Here is a 13322-nt window from a genome sequence, read left to right as displayed (position 1 = left end):
AAAAAAAAAAAAAAAAAAAGAAATAACTTTCCAAACACCCAACACTTGTACAGTTTTACTATGTGCTTACTTCAATTCTACATGTCTGTCAAGGTCCTCATATCCAAATTCCGAGCGCCTGGTTTTGTTTGCTTACCTGCGGCGCTGCTGGCGGATAGCAGGCCGCCGTTGGGTCGTTCCCCGCCGGGTAGATTGCTGGCGGGTAGGCTGCTGCTTAGTGGTAGACTGCTGCCGAGTCGGCTGCTGTTTAGCAATAGACTGCTTAGTAGCGGGCGTTTTGGCAGCAGGCGGCCGCGTGGCACAAGCACCGCCCAGGTCCCGCCTCTGCAGACCGTCCACGGCCACACACCCAGTATAATCCGGGTTCTTCTCCCAATCACCGTCAACGTTACCGATGACCCTCTTCCAAGCGATGATGGAAGTGTAGGGGACAGTGCTCGCAGTCAACCACTCGAGATCATCCCTGCTCCAGTTGCCCCCCTCGTTCTGAATCTTCGCCTTGATGTCGGCCGAGAAGCTGGCCTGGTTCTGAGAATGTACGCAGCGGCGTCTGTGAAGGTGATGTCAGTGGTGTCGATGGATCAGGCGTAGCCGTCCTCGTCGGCGAAGAACATGGACCTTTCCTTGCTCGCAGAGTAGGAGACTAGTTAGGTGTCCTTGGGGAAATATTAGACATACGTCTCAATCGAGCCCCTGTTGGAGCCGAGGGCCTTGAAGCCGCCATCCGCTTTGACCTTTGCGGGAGAGCGGAGCTCGCCTCGATAGAGGAGAGCTGGCGTTACGGCCAGGGCGGCACCCACCAGCCACAGGATGAGGGCGGGGAGAAGAAAGGCGCGGGTGAGCATGGCTAAAGAGGGATGTTGCGGCTTTGTGATGGATAAGGGTTTGGGGGAAAAAGAATATGTGTGGTTCGAGTGCTCTTTGTGGTATGAGAGAAAAAAATTAAGGAGAAAAAAGAAAAACAACCTCCAAGCACCAAGCACAATATCCGAATCTCGGAACCAGAAATGTCGGGAATCACCAACGACCCTATCGTCCGCCACGCCTACGGCTTGGACCGCCGGTGGGACATCAACGCGGACCGAACACCCGCCGTCCTGCGCACCAACCGTCAACCCATGCGGGAACCCGCAACCGCCCGATGGGATCTGGACATCAGCGCCGCCGACTTCGCCGAGCTCAAACTGGGCTTCAAACCCAGGCAGATGGAAGACAAATGGGCCATCGCCGCCGCAGAGCCGGACGGCGACGGGGTGACTTGTGTATACGTTATGCGGAGCTGGACAAGGGCGGAATGTTATATCCTGCACGTCAAATCCACGGGGACGGACGGCACTGCCGCCGCCAGAATCGAGTCAATCACTTGGGAACAGAAACTCAACGAGTCTGCAACCACCCAACATACGGAGAGGAGGGCCAAGATGCTGGCCGCTTATCTGTGCAGAACTCATGTGGGATGCGCGCTGGAGAAGCTGCCTATATATAATACTGCCACGATCCGGGGTAGTGACGGTGATGACGGTTTAACGGCGTCAAACCAAATATTAGGGTCTGATGTGGACTTTCAATTAGGTTCGTAAAGGTCGTGTGGGTCTTGCTGAAGGAAAACGTTAATGAGACGGCGAGCGAAAGCGTCCGTTTTTGGACGCCGCGGATCCCAAAATCCATGCATTTTGTCCTCGTCCCAATTCAGTGAGGCATATAATCTTTACGAAACCACTCCTCCAACACATACGACCATACCCACTGGAATATACGGGATCCCGTCCGCTCTCCCCTAGTCAAACCAGTGAGGGCCGAACTAGTACTCAGGTGGGTGACCACTGGGGAATCCTCGGTGTTGTATGTTTTTGGCTTTTTTTGTGCTCTCTCTCTCTTTTGCTCCCTCCCCTAGCCCGTTCTTTTACATGCAAAAGGAGGCTGGTCCTGCCGATGCATGTAGATTTCGCAGGCTTTGGAGGGCGACGAAATCCCGCAACAAGGAGCCCCGGGGCAGGCAGTCGCAAGTAGAAATACTCATCTTCGAGTTAAATCGACGTCTCGGAACTGTCTGTACTCCCATTTGGACATAGACCCTCGCTACCTCATAGCCCCAGCATTTTTGATAATAACAGAGAGGTGTAACGGCGCCTCGGTAGCTAGGGTCAATCAGGGCGGCGGCCAGGTGAGAAGTGCAACTTGGAAGTCTCGAACACCTGCCCCGATACTTGTATCCGGAGTAACAGCCCGAATAATAGTTGAGGTAGCTGAGGCGTTGCAATCGTATGGAGGATACAGCCTAGCTGCAGCTCTTATAGGGCGCATGTTGTCGAGAGCAATGTCTGTGTAACTTGCTTCACTGATGCTGAATGCCAGGACTTTGATTTACCCGCAGGAAGTACGTTGCTTAGGTCCATAACTTCAGGTGTACAAATAATAACTTAACATTAAACAATGCGTTTTATATCATCTAACAACCCAGAACGCCTTTACTCCCCCAAACTTGCCGCTCCTCTATTATGTCGCTGGAGCTTTGCAATGCCATCGAAACCCACAAAAAAGGGGGGATATCAAAGTCACAACACAAAAGAGAGATCCCGTTTCACAGCTGCGCAACGTTGTTGAGTATCGTCACCTCCTCGCCGGGTTTGAACGCCGGAAGTCCGATATAAGGGCAATCCGCACAGCGGAAGGCGTCGCCAAGGGCGCAGCTGCCGCAAGAGCCCGTCTTGCCCTGCACCGTAAAGTCAAGCTCGTTCAGGTCCTCGGACGCGAGCTTGAAGGGCGCGGCCGCCTTCTCCTGCAGCTGCTTGTCGGCCTTGTCGCGCCTCGCCTTGTCTTGGGCCTCGAGGCGCTCGGCCAGGCCGCATGTGCAGTCTTTGCATGCGCGTCGCTTCTTTCCGGGCTTCGGGGCGCACTCGGGGGCTGTTGGCAGTTTGAGAAAGAAAATGTCAGTACAAGTTATGGATGGCCAGTAATATAGCACGTTGTTTGACAAAGGAGACTGCACGTACGTTGTTGGATTGGGCGCATCAGATCCTCCTCCGTCATCAGTTCGTCCTCATCGATCATCTCGTCGTCCGACACGTCAAAGTCATCATTCAGATCCACCATAACCACACCGTTCGGCAGAGACTTGGCAGCAGCAGCCGGCTCCGGCGCGAGTGGTTTTGTAACGGCGGCGGGGCTTTGTACGGGACCACCTTCGCCAGCCGGCTGGACCTTGTTCTTCTTCTTCAAAAACCTCAGCGGCACGGCAGCCTCCTCCTCGGCGGGCTTCTCATAACCCCCCTCTGCGCTCTCGACCAGCCCAGCCAGGATGGCCTCCTTGGCGACGGTGGCGTCGAGGGGCGAGCCGTCGCGGGCGCGCAGCTTGGCGCCGGGCTTCATGGCGTCGGCGATCCTGGCAAACACGTCGCGGCGCGAGAGCAGCGGGTCCGGGCCGGAAGCGAGGACGAGAACGAGATCGTAGGCGGCGGGCGCGAGGTTCGTCAGGCCCGCGGCGAGCCGGTCCAGCATGTAGAGCTCCGGTCGGCTGCCGAGCGGCGCCGCGTCCGTCAGCGCGGCAGCCATGGCGTCCTGCTGCGCCGCCATGGCGGGCGGTGCCAGAAGGAGCGTGCTGTGTGGTGCGCCGCCATTGCTGAAGTCGGGCGTTGTGTCGATCGTCACGGTCGCGGGCGACATTGTCTAATTATTTTTCTTTTTATTTCTCTTTTTTCTTCTTTTTCTTTTTTTTCCTTCTTCTTTGGTCCCCTCGTCGTTCGCGGGGTACGCGAGTGGCGTTAAATCGGGCAGAGGGGCACCCTTTTTTTTTTCTTAATTGAAATCCGATCAAACGCCGAGATTTGTAATCCAGTGTAAAAAAAAAAAAAAGGTGGTTACATTGACTTGGAAAACTCCAATAATACTTTCAGGGTTCAATGAAACAATAGAGAGCTTTATTGTGTAGGTAGATAACACGTAGGTAAAGCTTCCTTCTTTCAGACTTTGATTTTGGTCGAGTTAGTGCATGCAGAACAATCACAGTTTCAGTCATTGAATCTTATCAATCTCTTCACTGGAATTACAAATGCACTTGACAGCAGTTCGCCTTACACAAACAATGTGGGGCCCTTCTCCCACTAAGTCTGCTCTCTTCGGTCATTTGGCTGTCATTTAACCTGAATAAGGGACAATTGATTGGCCAGCTAACGAGAGAAACTTCATTTCGCCGACTTCGAGACAGATGCTGAACTGACCACAGCCAGATATTTATGCGTTATTATTGCTCGCTCCTCTTTGACCTGCCTTGAAGGGGCATCTCCGGTGTTAGTCAATTTTGGGTGGATCACAAACAAGCGATAACGGAGGCTCCGATATCGGTCAATTCCACCCTGACCACCAAAGTACTCCGCAATATCAATTGTGCCTATCCCGTTGTCGGTGCCCACCGGTCAAGGTCACGAGAACAAAGGCTAGTCGATACGAACATTGAGGCAACACTGCAAACTGCACTTTAGGGATAATGTACAGTATGCGTTTGCGGCGGGGGAGCAGGTTGAGGGGCGGAGCTTGAGCAATAACCCCAACTAACGTGTAATGATTCACTCTCCATCCTGCTTAATGACTCAGATAGATGGAAAGGAGCATACTGTGTAGGCAGTACTGGCGATGAAGAGAGGAAAAATGTGGAGGAAAATGAGATATGTGCGTGACGCATGTGCCTCTTGATGGATAGGCAAACATTTCTTTAACAACATCTAGCTCTATGTCTCTGGAGAGTTCTAGTCAGTCTTTTTACAGCTAAATGATCCGAAGTGCTGTAAAGAGTATCCAGGTCTTTCTGCTCTTGCGATAACTGGCATGCATATGTGGAATAAAGGGGGATTTTTGGTCGTCCAGGCAATCTCACATGATAAACATACGGCAATTTTGTACATGTTTGCTGTCCTCTGCCAGCTGACTATGCTTATTCCTTACTACTATGTATATCCGTCAATGCTGTACAATATAGTGTCAGGTAAGTACCACATATTTGCTGGTGGGCACATTTTGACCCCACACAGTCCATCTGAACCGGAAAACACCAGCCCCCGACATCCACCGGGAATCAGAGTAGCCTGTGCCGGTGGACCCGATGCAATGCGGCTCACTAAAACCGCCTATTGAACCGTTGAGTCCCTTACGGCGACCAGTGTACGTGGTGTTTACCACATGCTATGTTTACCCCTTCCGACCTTTCCCCAAATCCTTGAGGCCTCATGACATTGAGTGACTCAGGGGTAAATGCGTAAGAATCCACACTGATGGCGTGAACGGGAAAATGCAAGGTTCACGTCCCCAGAGATAACCGTACAGAGGAAAGGATGCTATCAATTATACAGTACATCTGTAAGAGTGCTTTCGTCCCAACGGAGAAACTGCCTCAGCCGCCTCCCAGCTGTTACGTGATAGGGAGCGGCTTGCGCGGCTAGGGCATCCGGACAACCCGAGAACGTCCAGGGGCTTTCCCATTTCTTTGGCTCTAGAAATGAAACACGAAGGAACTTTGCAATGAATCCTTTTTCAAAACCCATCGATTGATCCGATTGGGATGACTGCGCGCAACATAGAAACGCAGTTCAAAAAAGAAGAGACGGGAAAATCGAACCTCGTGACGATAAATTAAACCTTGGGCTATACACAAACTCTACTATGCAGGCTTGTCTGGCTTGTCGCTTGCTGGAAAGCTGGGTACCAAGGGTCCTGGCGATGGGTATGGAGTACCCCGCATTCTATGAATCCAACCATCGTCCCGACTGTACCTGAGACAGGGGGTACTGTGTGGGGTAGAGCTACTATGAGTACAAGCTGGAGAGAATGATGTCACGCAGCGTCTCGTTCTTGACTTGGCCATGGCTGTAATAGGCAAAGAGCTTCACTGCTAAGAACGGGAAAGCAAATGCAAGGCTTGGAGTGAGGAACTTGGAGTGAGTGATAATATGCAAAAAAATTACAGTGAATGTTCTACAACCTGCTAGACAGAAGAAAAGAAGAAAATGTTACCGTAATTATGCAGTGATAAGGGCCCGAATTGAGCCAAGGGTGGACCGACGTTTTGTCGCAGCTCGAGCACCTCAGCAGGACAACAGGACCCTGACCACCGAAAGCTGGGGCTGTGCGACCCGGCATTCCTGCTTGGCAGCAGCATGCATTGACTAGGTCTCGCAGTTGGAGTTGGACCAGAACATGGGCAGTTAGGACCCATCGAGATTCTGACCGAGGTACAGTACGCTGCATGTAGGGGCCTGTAAGCTACCTAGAGGTAGGCAGCTACCACAAGCTGACACAGTACATTGTAAGACAGGTCCGTTGGTGGATTGACCGAATTCCACAATTCAATTCATTCGACTGGGGCCTAAAAAAAGGGTTTTTGAAAATGCCAGCTTGTCATCTTTGCAGTTCTCGTCCGTTTCTCGATGTTTCCAAGGATCTCGGTAGAAAGCAGCCCATGGCCCCACTTGTGCCAAATTGAAGTCAGTCCACTGCTCGGGTGAGGTCACGCGACTATTCGGGAAAGCTCCATTGACCACTCAGCGGACGAGCAAGGGTAGGTTGTCGAATGGGGAAGGTTCGTGAACTAGTCCAAAGGGGTTTTCATTGCTACGGCATACTATTCCAGTAGTAATTAATACGTACCGCCTTCCAAAACAGCATGAAAGCAGTGTCATAGTAACATGGAATCAGGGCAGCTATCCCTGGTACAGTGGGAATAAACAAGCTTGTTCCCTCCAAGGTTTACAATGGTATGGAGCTGCGTGGGCAGGGTAATGCAATCGTTTGGTAAGGTAGGTAGGTAGGTACGAAGTAGAAGTAGCTCACTCGCCTGATGGATGGACTGTCTCGTCGAATCTGCAGATCCCCATTGGGTGGCACCCCTCACCAAACAGCAAACAAACGCCCAGGCATGGATGGGCGGCATATGGAATGAGCAAATAGACCCAGTATGCGCTTATTTTAAAAGGCAGTAGCTTCCCCAATCCTCCTCCATCAGTGGCGTGCTCTTTCCTTCATCACCTCACCACATCACCTCTGTTGTAAAAGATCTTGCATTATCAACCAAATCTCACGACACACTATAACATCCACGGCGTTTTTCAATCTCTGGGAGGCAGAAAGTCTACACTACAAATTTAACTCTGAATTCCATCCATCTTGTCCTTTGTTTCAAACTTGTACTACACTTATCTATCAATATTCGCACTTAATCAACAACCACATCTACAAACGACCTTCAACCATCACCAGCCATCATAGGTTCTAGTTCCAAGCAGTAGGTAAGTCAATGGGCTTTCCTTTTCTCCATCAATTGATCCCTAAAGCCGTCTGGTTGCGTCACGTTGTCCTATTCCATCCCTTCCTTCTCAAATGAACAGCCTACGCCGAATCTCGCAGCCCGAACGGACCGCTCCCCAGCTTTGAATGACTGACCCCGCATTTGACCATCATACTAACGTCAAACCTTAACAACAGCAAAGGGACTTCTCCATCCCAAGATTCGTCAACATCCAAAGAATAACACCTTGCGAACCAGTCCTCTTACCTGGTTTGATAATCCTATTTCCCGTTCAATCGAGCTAGAAATCAAATCCAAAAACCCCAACTATCAATCTTCATCAGTAAGTTGGCTAATGTCCTTCTTCCACTCAGGCCTGCAAATGATGGTTAGTACAAGACATGGCTAAATGCTAACCACATCGATCAATGTACATAGTGACCCGCTCCCACAAGGCCAACAACCGCAACCACGCCGCTCTTGCCAACGGTACTGCTCTCCCTGAGGAGCATATCCCCAAGTATTTTGCCAAGCACGGCTTTCTTGATAACGAGCCTAAGAAGATCAAGAAAAACGGCGGTGGTCGCTCCAACTGGTACGTTTCAATTGCAGAAACCGAAACCACAAAACTACCTAATTGATGATCAAGGTCTGACTTATATAACCTTGATTAGGGGTAACGCTGGCGAGGAAGTTCTCGACGAGAATTTCACCTTTGCTCATGCCCGCCGTCGGTCCAACAGCAGCAGCTACACCAGTGGTCAGTATGACTTCAAGACCAAGTTTGACGTGAACGAGCCGGAGCCCGTGTTCGAGGAGAGCATGGGCGCTGAGCTTGATGACGAGGACACTTTAGCCAAGACGGACACCTCGTCCAGCAACGGCAGTGTCAACGGCGAGGACAAGATGACCAAGAGCCTCTAAGTCTCTTTATGCCAATGTTACAATGCCAACGACGGAAAAGAGATTCCGCCCGTTAAAAGGGAATTTTCTTTGATCTATTGTATGCAAACAACCTGTGACGGTATGGCTTCCATTCCCTGGCGGACGGAACGGTCGTTGCCTTGTAAAACTCTTATGTATTTTGTTTTCAAATTCGGTCGGTACCTGGAATTGGGGGGCGTACAGGTGACTTTCAGATCTGATATCTGGGCTTTCTCATTAGCTTGTTCATGACATTATGATCGACTCTTACTGGCAGGGTGGAGGAAACGGATTCTGTAGAGGATCCGATGCTACCACCACAAAGATGTGTTCTGGTCTACGCGAATACGTCAAACGACCAATTAAATGTAAAGTATTTTGAACTTGATGACGGTCTGGACGAGCAACAAGGTGAAGTGCTTGCGCAAGTATGATGCAGATAAGAATTAACAACAGCCTATTTAGCACAGCGACTGATAATGTTGTACGACGGTAATGACGTTAGAATCCGGGTCCGGTATTGAAGCCGGCAGTTTTGGTTTACATGTTAATATTACACTAAGGTAGAAGTCTCGCCCAATTATCCACCTATAGGTGGCCTGATATTGCCTGCAAAGCCCGCATGCATGCATAGTGGCGTCCTACTTGGTCGGCGCTGCAGCCAACGGCAGCGGACCCCGAGCCCCAAGGTATCTGACCAGCTCCAACGCCGGCCTCGAGGGCTGACCTTCCATCTTCATCGATTCGACGCCAAGCCTGCATGGCGTATACTCGAGCGCAGGCCCAGACGCGTCGTTTTTCTGCACGAACACGACCAGGACGCAGACAGCCCGCCCGTTGCTTTTGTCAGAATTTGAAGGAATCCAGTACGTCTTGTAACGTCGTGCTGCCTCTTCTCCTTCGCTCGGCTCCATCTCCCATTCGACCTCGAGCAGGCTGAGGGGTGGTGGCTGGGAGAAAGGCGGTTGCTTCTCGCCGCTTGCGTGTGGAGCAGACGGAGCAGACGGCTCGCCCGAAACCACTTTCTTCACAGCCTCGCAGATACGAGCCTCGTCTAACCCGGAATAATGACCCTCGGGTAGCGGCGAGATGCCTTCCAGGATAACTCGCTGTGGCTCGGTTGGCACATTGCGCTTCTTCTTTTGCTTCTGCTGCTGCTGCTGCTGCTGCTGCTGCTGCTGCTGCTGTTGTGATAAACCGTTAGACGCAGCAGACAGCGCCACCAACGACGCGGTCCTACCCCAGAGCGGACCCAGGGCCCTGTGCCGGCGGCCCACGTCGTCGCAGCTCCAGCGCCGGGCCAGCAGCTCGTCCCACCGCAGCTCGGCGTCCTGCTTTGTCAGCTTGCGGGCGTGGAAGCCCGGATTGGGGGCGTGCGCGTCGTGGTCGGACAGCGGCGACAGCGGGGGGACGTGAAGGCCCGCGCGGAGGCCGGCAACCAGCATTGCCGCGGACGGAGCGGCCATCTGGGCCGTCAGGTCGGCCGTGGTGGCATCGGGCATGATGGGGATGCCCGGGCGCGGGGTCTGGGAGAGGATCAGCCCTCTGTCGAAGGCCTTGTCGTCGAGGGTCTGCAGAGTCACGCCGGTGTGTTGGCGGCTGAGCATGATGGCCCATTGGATGGGGGCCGAGCCGCGGAGGCTTTTGTCATGGAGTTTCTGCGTTAGTTTATGTTGATCTAGAATATATGGATATGGAGCAAAAAAAAAAAAAAGGATGGGAAAAAACAAAGGTGCTTTTTTTGAGTGATGTTCTTACTCGGGAAGAAATGACGGATGGAGATTCAGTCCGCCGTATTTAACGGCTTTGAGAATCCTTGAAGGGATAAACAGGCCAAAAGACACGGCTATTATCAAGTTGATAGCCTCGCCGTCCACAAGGGGAAGCTATTGTCGAGGGTTATCACGTGAGCCAATGGGATCCAATAGTTGATGTGCAACTTGCTGTTTTTCTAGGTGGCCGTTTTTGGCGAGAAACAAAAAAACTCACCTCCCACTCGCGGAAACTGTCCAACGGGTGCACGGGTAGCTGCAGGTCCGTTGCCAGTGTTTCTATTGGGGCTATTTTTTTTGCTCAAAACATGTCAGTACGACGGTGAGAAGTTGAGCAACAACTTTTTATTTTTATTTAGGTTTCCGTTTCGACCCAAAAAAAAAAAAAGAAAAGAAAAGCTCACCACGCCTAATAACCTTCAATCCCCTCCCGGTCCGCTTCGGCGGCCGAGTGACGACGTCAATCGACTTGACGAGCCGGGGCTCGCTGCGACGGACGTCATCCAGGGCGCGGAGCGACTCACAGCTGAAGGCGTCGGAGCCGCAAAAGAGGATTCGCAGCGGGTCCGAGACTCTGGCCGAGTAGAAGCGTCGGCAGCAGCGTCCGAGGTTCAGATGTCCGTGGCGACGTGCCGCCGCCGTCGCTGCCCAGCCCAGGACTCCGCCGCCGCCTGGTCGTATCAGGGGCATTTTTCGGCAGGGGTTTTGAATAAAGGCAAATGATGCATTTCTTTGCCCTGCTCCCTTTTTTTTTCTCTCTCTCTCTTGGTTATTCTTCTTTTGCAGAGGTGGCGGCGCGGTGTAATAAAAGGAGCAGATTCCTCAATTTCAGCGTGTTTTCCATGGCTTGCTGGAACAGGGATTGGTTTAAGCGGGCCCAAATTTTGCTGGTGGTCTTAGGTGCAGGGTAAGTAGGTAGGTATCTACGGGGCTTCCCTGCACCCCCTATTGCCTATTGCAGGCAGGTGGCCACTAGTTAAAAATAAGTACACCGATGCCAATTACAAAGATATTTTATAAGACAATTGCACTTAACTGATTTTATAACCACTGCATGTAATGTTCAAGGTATGATATTATTATTGGATTGGTTAGGAGGAGAAAATGGTGCCAAATCACGCAAGCGTGACTTGGCCTATGTACAGTTTTTTTTTAAGATCAGATAGACAAGTTGGTCCCGTAACTACCCAGCCTCCCATAATGTATATACTTTGGAGCTTGCTCCAGCTATTCCAACATATAAAACTACCTCGTGTAGGCACTTTCCTGAGAAATTATAACATCGGCTGCCTTCTCCCCAATCATGTACGTTGAAACTGCCGTAAAAGTCCCGGGTATCCTGGGATAGACAGAAGCATCGGCGACTCTTAAGCCCGTCACTCCCCTGACCCTGAAGCTCGAGTCCAGCACCGCCATGGGATCGTCGTCGGTCCCAATCGCACATGTGCTCGAGGCGTGGTGGCCCCAGGCCGTGTCGCGAATGTAGTTTGCGATTTGCTCGTCGGTCTGCACGGCATCACCCGGCAGCTCCTCGCGGAGCGGCTGTCCAAGCAGCTGCAGCTTCAGGGCGTTGCGGAAGAGCTTTACGCCCTCCGTCATGGCGCGCAGGTCCTTGTCGGAGCCGGCATCCTTGAAGTAGTTGTACACAATGTCGGGCACGTCGAGCGGGTCGGCCGTCCGGAGAGTGACGCTCCCGGCCGAGTTGCGCGGATGCGCCTTGAGCACGGCCCAGCTGAAGACGTTGTGGCGCGCTGAACCGTTGACCGAGTAGCCCGGGAAGTAGCCGCGGAAGTTGGCGGGCCCGCCAAACGAAAATACGTCCCAGTCGCTACCCTTAGCTTCTTTGCTCTTGTAGTATATGGCGCTGGCGAAACCGGACGATGAGTAGATGCCCCGGTTGCCCAGTATCGGGTTTTGCCAGCGTGTCAGGCAGGGGTCTTGGGTAGTCTCGGGCGAGAACGTGCAGCCGTTGAGGGAGGGAAAGTTCGAAGGGGTTGTTCCTTGCACTGAGACCTCGTAGTGGTCCTGGAGGTTGGCGCCAACGCCCGGGAGGTCCTTTACGACGGGTATGGACAGGCGCTCCAGCTCGGCGGCGGGGCCGACGCCGCTCAGTTTGAGGAGCTGCGGCGAGTTGTAGGCGCCAGCTGCGAGTATGACTTCTCTCGAAGCCGTTGCCGTGCCGCGCACGCCGGGCCCGGCCTTTTTGGATCTCGGGCTGGCGCGGTAGAGATACTTGCCGTCGCGGAACTCGACACCAGTGGCCCTTGGAGGAGTACTGTCGTCGAACAAGACCTTTGTGACGAGGGCGTCGGTGCGGACGTCGAGCGGGTACATCTTGCTCCCGTCCGGATTCTTGGCATCACGGACCGCGACGATGAAGTCGCGGGAGCTGACACGGGCACCATCACGCGTCGCCAGTGGGACTTGGAAGTTGCCAGGTCTGCTGTCGCGCAGGGCCGAGTCCTCGTTTGCGTCCCCGGCGAACAGCGTGGCGAGGTTGAAGACCAGATTGGTCGACCAGTTTGTGAGCGCAGCGGCAGCGCCCACAAAGAATCCAAGAAGCTGCAGGTCGCCCAGGGCGATGGTCAGAGGAGCGGTTTGAGTGGTCAGCCACCCTGAGTACCCGTGACCCGCCTTGCCCGGGAGAAGGTAGCGGTTGTCCTCCATCTTGGTAAAGTATTTTCGCATGTTGGTGGCAGACCAGGAGTTGTCGCCAGTGAGGTTTGCTATGTCGTCAAAGTCGGAGCGGAACGGATAGATGGTGACCATGGCGTTGTGCGCCGTGCATCCACCAAGGGTGCCGGCTCTTGGGTAGAGGACACCCTTCATCTTGGAACCGGCGGGAGGGTTCAGGCCAGTGTACTCGCCCCCGTCGGGGGTCTCGTACGTCGTCTTGAAGTTGCGGGCCTGCTGTGCTTCGTCGGCATAGTTGCGCACGAAAAAGTCCCAGCTCATGGAGTCATCCTCGCTCGAGCGGGCGTGATATGCCGGGACGGTGTAGTTAAGGCTTGCGCCTTGGTCGTCACCTGCTTCTAGCAGCAGTGTCTTCTTGCCAGCCATGGCGAGGCGTGCGGCCAGCGGACCACCACCGGCCCCGGACCCGACTACAATGTATTCATAACCAGTCAAGTCCACAGCGGCAGCCAGTGTGAAAGAGAGGCACAGCTGGCCTAATAACTGTGGCAGCTTCATCTTTGGTTATTGGTAAGAGTAAACGAGTGTCTTTGCAGGCAGTGTCCGGCCGATGGGGGATGAGGAACTGCAACGGTCGGAGGGGAGAGGGCGTTATAAGTGCGCGTTACCTGCTGCCCCCCCCCCCCCCCCCCCCCCCCCCCCCCCCCCCCCCCCCCCCC

The 13322-nt window shown here is 53.2% G+C and overlaps 6 protein-coding genes across 6 annotated transcripts; 2 read left to right on the top strand and 4 right to left on the bottom strand.

The window, feature by feature from the left end:
• Positions 1-132: 132 nt before the first annotated feature.
• On the bottom strand, positions 133-845 carry PgNI_08519 (uncharacterized protein; the record flags this gene model as incomplete). Its single annotated transcript, XM_031128515.1, has 2 exons — positions 133-550; positions 679-845. The coding sequence occupies 2 exons, from the start codon at positions 843-845 to the stop codon at positions 133-135; spliced, it is 585 nt and encodes a 194-aa protein (XP_030978568.1).
• A 162-nt stretch (positions 846-1007) lies between these two features.
• Positions 1008-1580, top strand: PgNI_08518 (uncharacterized protein; the record flags this gene model as incomplete). The annotated part of the gene is made up of 1 exon (XM_031128514.1): positions 1008-1580. The coding sequence occupies one exon, from the start codon at positions 1008-1010 to the stop codon at positions 1578-1580; it is 573 nt and encodes a 190-aa protein (XP_030978569.1).
• Positions 1581-2370: 790 nt separating this feature from the next.
• On the bottom strand, positions 2371-3939 carry PgNI_08517 (uncharacterized protein). Its single transcript, XM_031128513.1, has 2 exons — positions 2994-3939; positions 2371-2904 (listed from the first exon to the last, which is right to left on the bottom strand). Exons 1-2 carry the CDS (start codon positions 3661-3663, stop codon positions 2582-2584), a joined length of 993 nt encoding a protein of 330 aa, XP_030978577.1. The 5' UTR covers positions 3664-3939; the 3' UTR covers positions 2371-2581.
• A 3762-nt stretch (positions 3940-7701) lies between these two features.
• Positions 7702-8727, top strand: PgNI_08516 (uncharacterized protein; the record flags this gene model as incomplete). Its single annotated transcript, XM_031128512.1, has 2 exons — positions 7702-7868; positions 7948-8727. 2 exons carry the CDS (start codon positions 7702-7704, stop codon positions 8195-8197), a joined length of 417 nt encoding a protein of 138 aa, XP_030978578.1. The 3' UTR covers positions 8198-8727.
• A 111-nt stretch (positions 8728-8838) lies between these two features.
• On the bottom strand, positions 8839-10830 carry PgNI_08515 (uncharacterized protein; the record flags this gene model as incomplete). The annotated part of the gene is made up of 4 exons (XM_031128511.1): positions 10374-10830; positions 10187-10257; positions 9956-10083; positions 8839-9838 (listed from the first exon to the last, which is right to left on the bottom strand). Exons 1-4 carry the CDS (start codon positions 10657-10659, stop codon positions 8839-8841), a joined length of 1485 nt encoding a protein of 494 aa, XP_030978575.1. The 5' UTR covers positions 10660-10830.
• A 384-nt stretch (positions 10831-11214) lies between these two features.
• On the bottom strand, positions 11215-13161 carry PgNI_08514 (uncharacterized protein; the record flags this gene model as incomplete). The annotated part of the gene is made up of 1 exon (XM_031128510.1): positions 11215-13161. The coding sequence occupies one exon, from the start codon at positions 13159-13161 to the stop codon at positions 11215-11217; it is 1947 nt and encodes a 648-aa protein (XP_030978576.1).
• Positions 13162-13322: the final 161 nt, after the last annotated feature.

This window comes from Pyricularia grisea, assembly GCF_004355905.1.
Source record: "Pyricularia grisea strain NI907 chromosome V map unlocalized Pyricularia_grisea_NI907_Scaffold_6, whole genome shotgun sequence".
NCBI lineage: Eukaryota > Fungi > Ascomycota > Sordariomycetes > Magnaporthales > Pyriculariaceae > Pyricularia > Pyricularia grisea.
This window is presented reverse-complemented; position numbering and strand designations above follow the sequence as displayed.

Excerpts from the sequence above, each read along its gene's own strand:
- PgNI_08517 (XM_031128513.1), bottom strand. The coding sequence starts at position 3,663 with ATGTCGCCCGCGACCGTGACGATCGACACAACGCCCGACTTCAGCAAT. Across the intron at positions 2,905-2,993 it reads GATGCGCCCAATCCAACAAC|CCCCCGAGTGCGCCCCGAAG; the intron begins GTACGTGCAGTC and ends AACTGCCAACAG.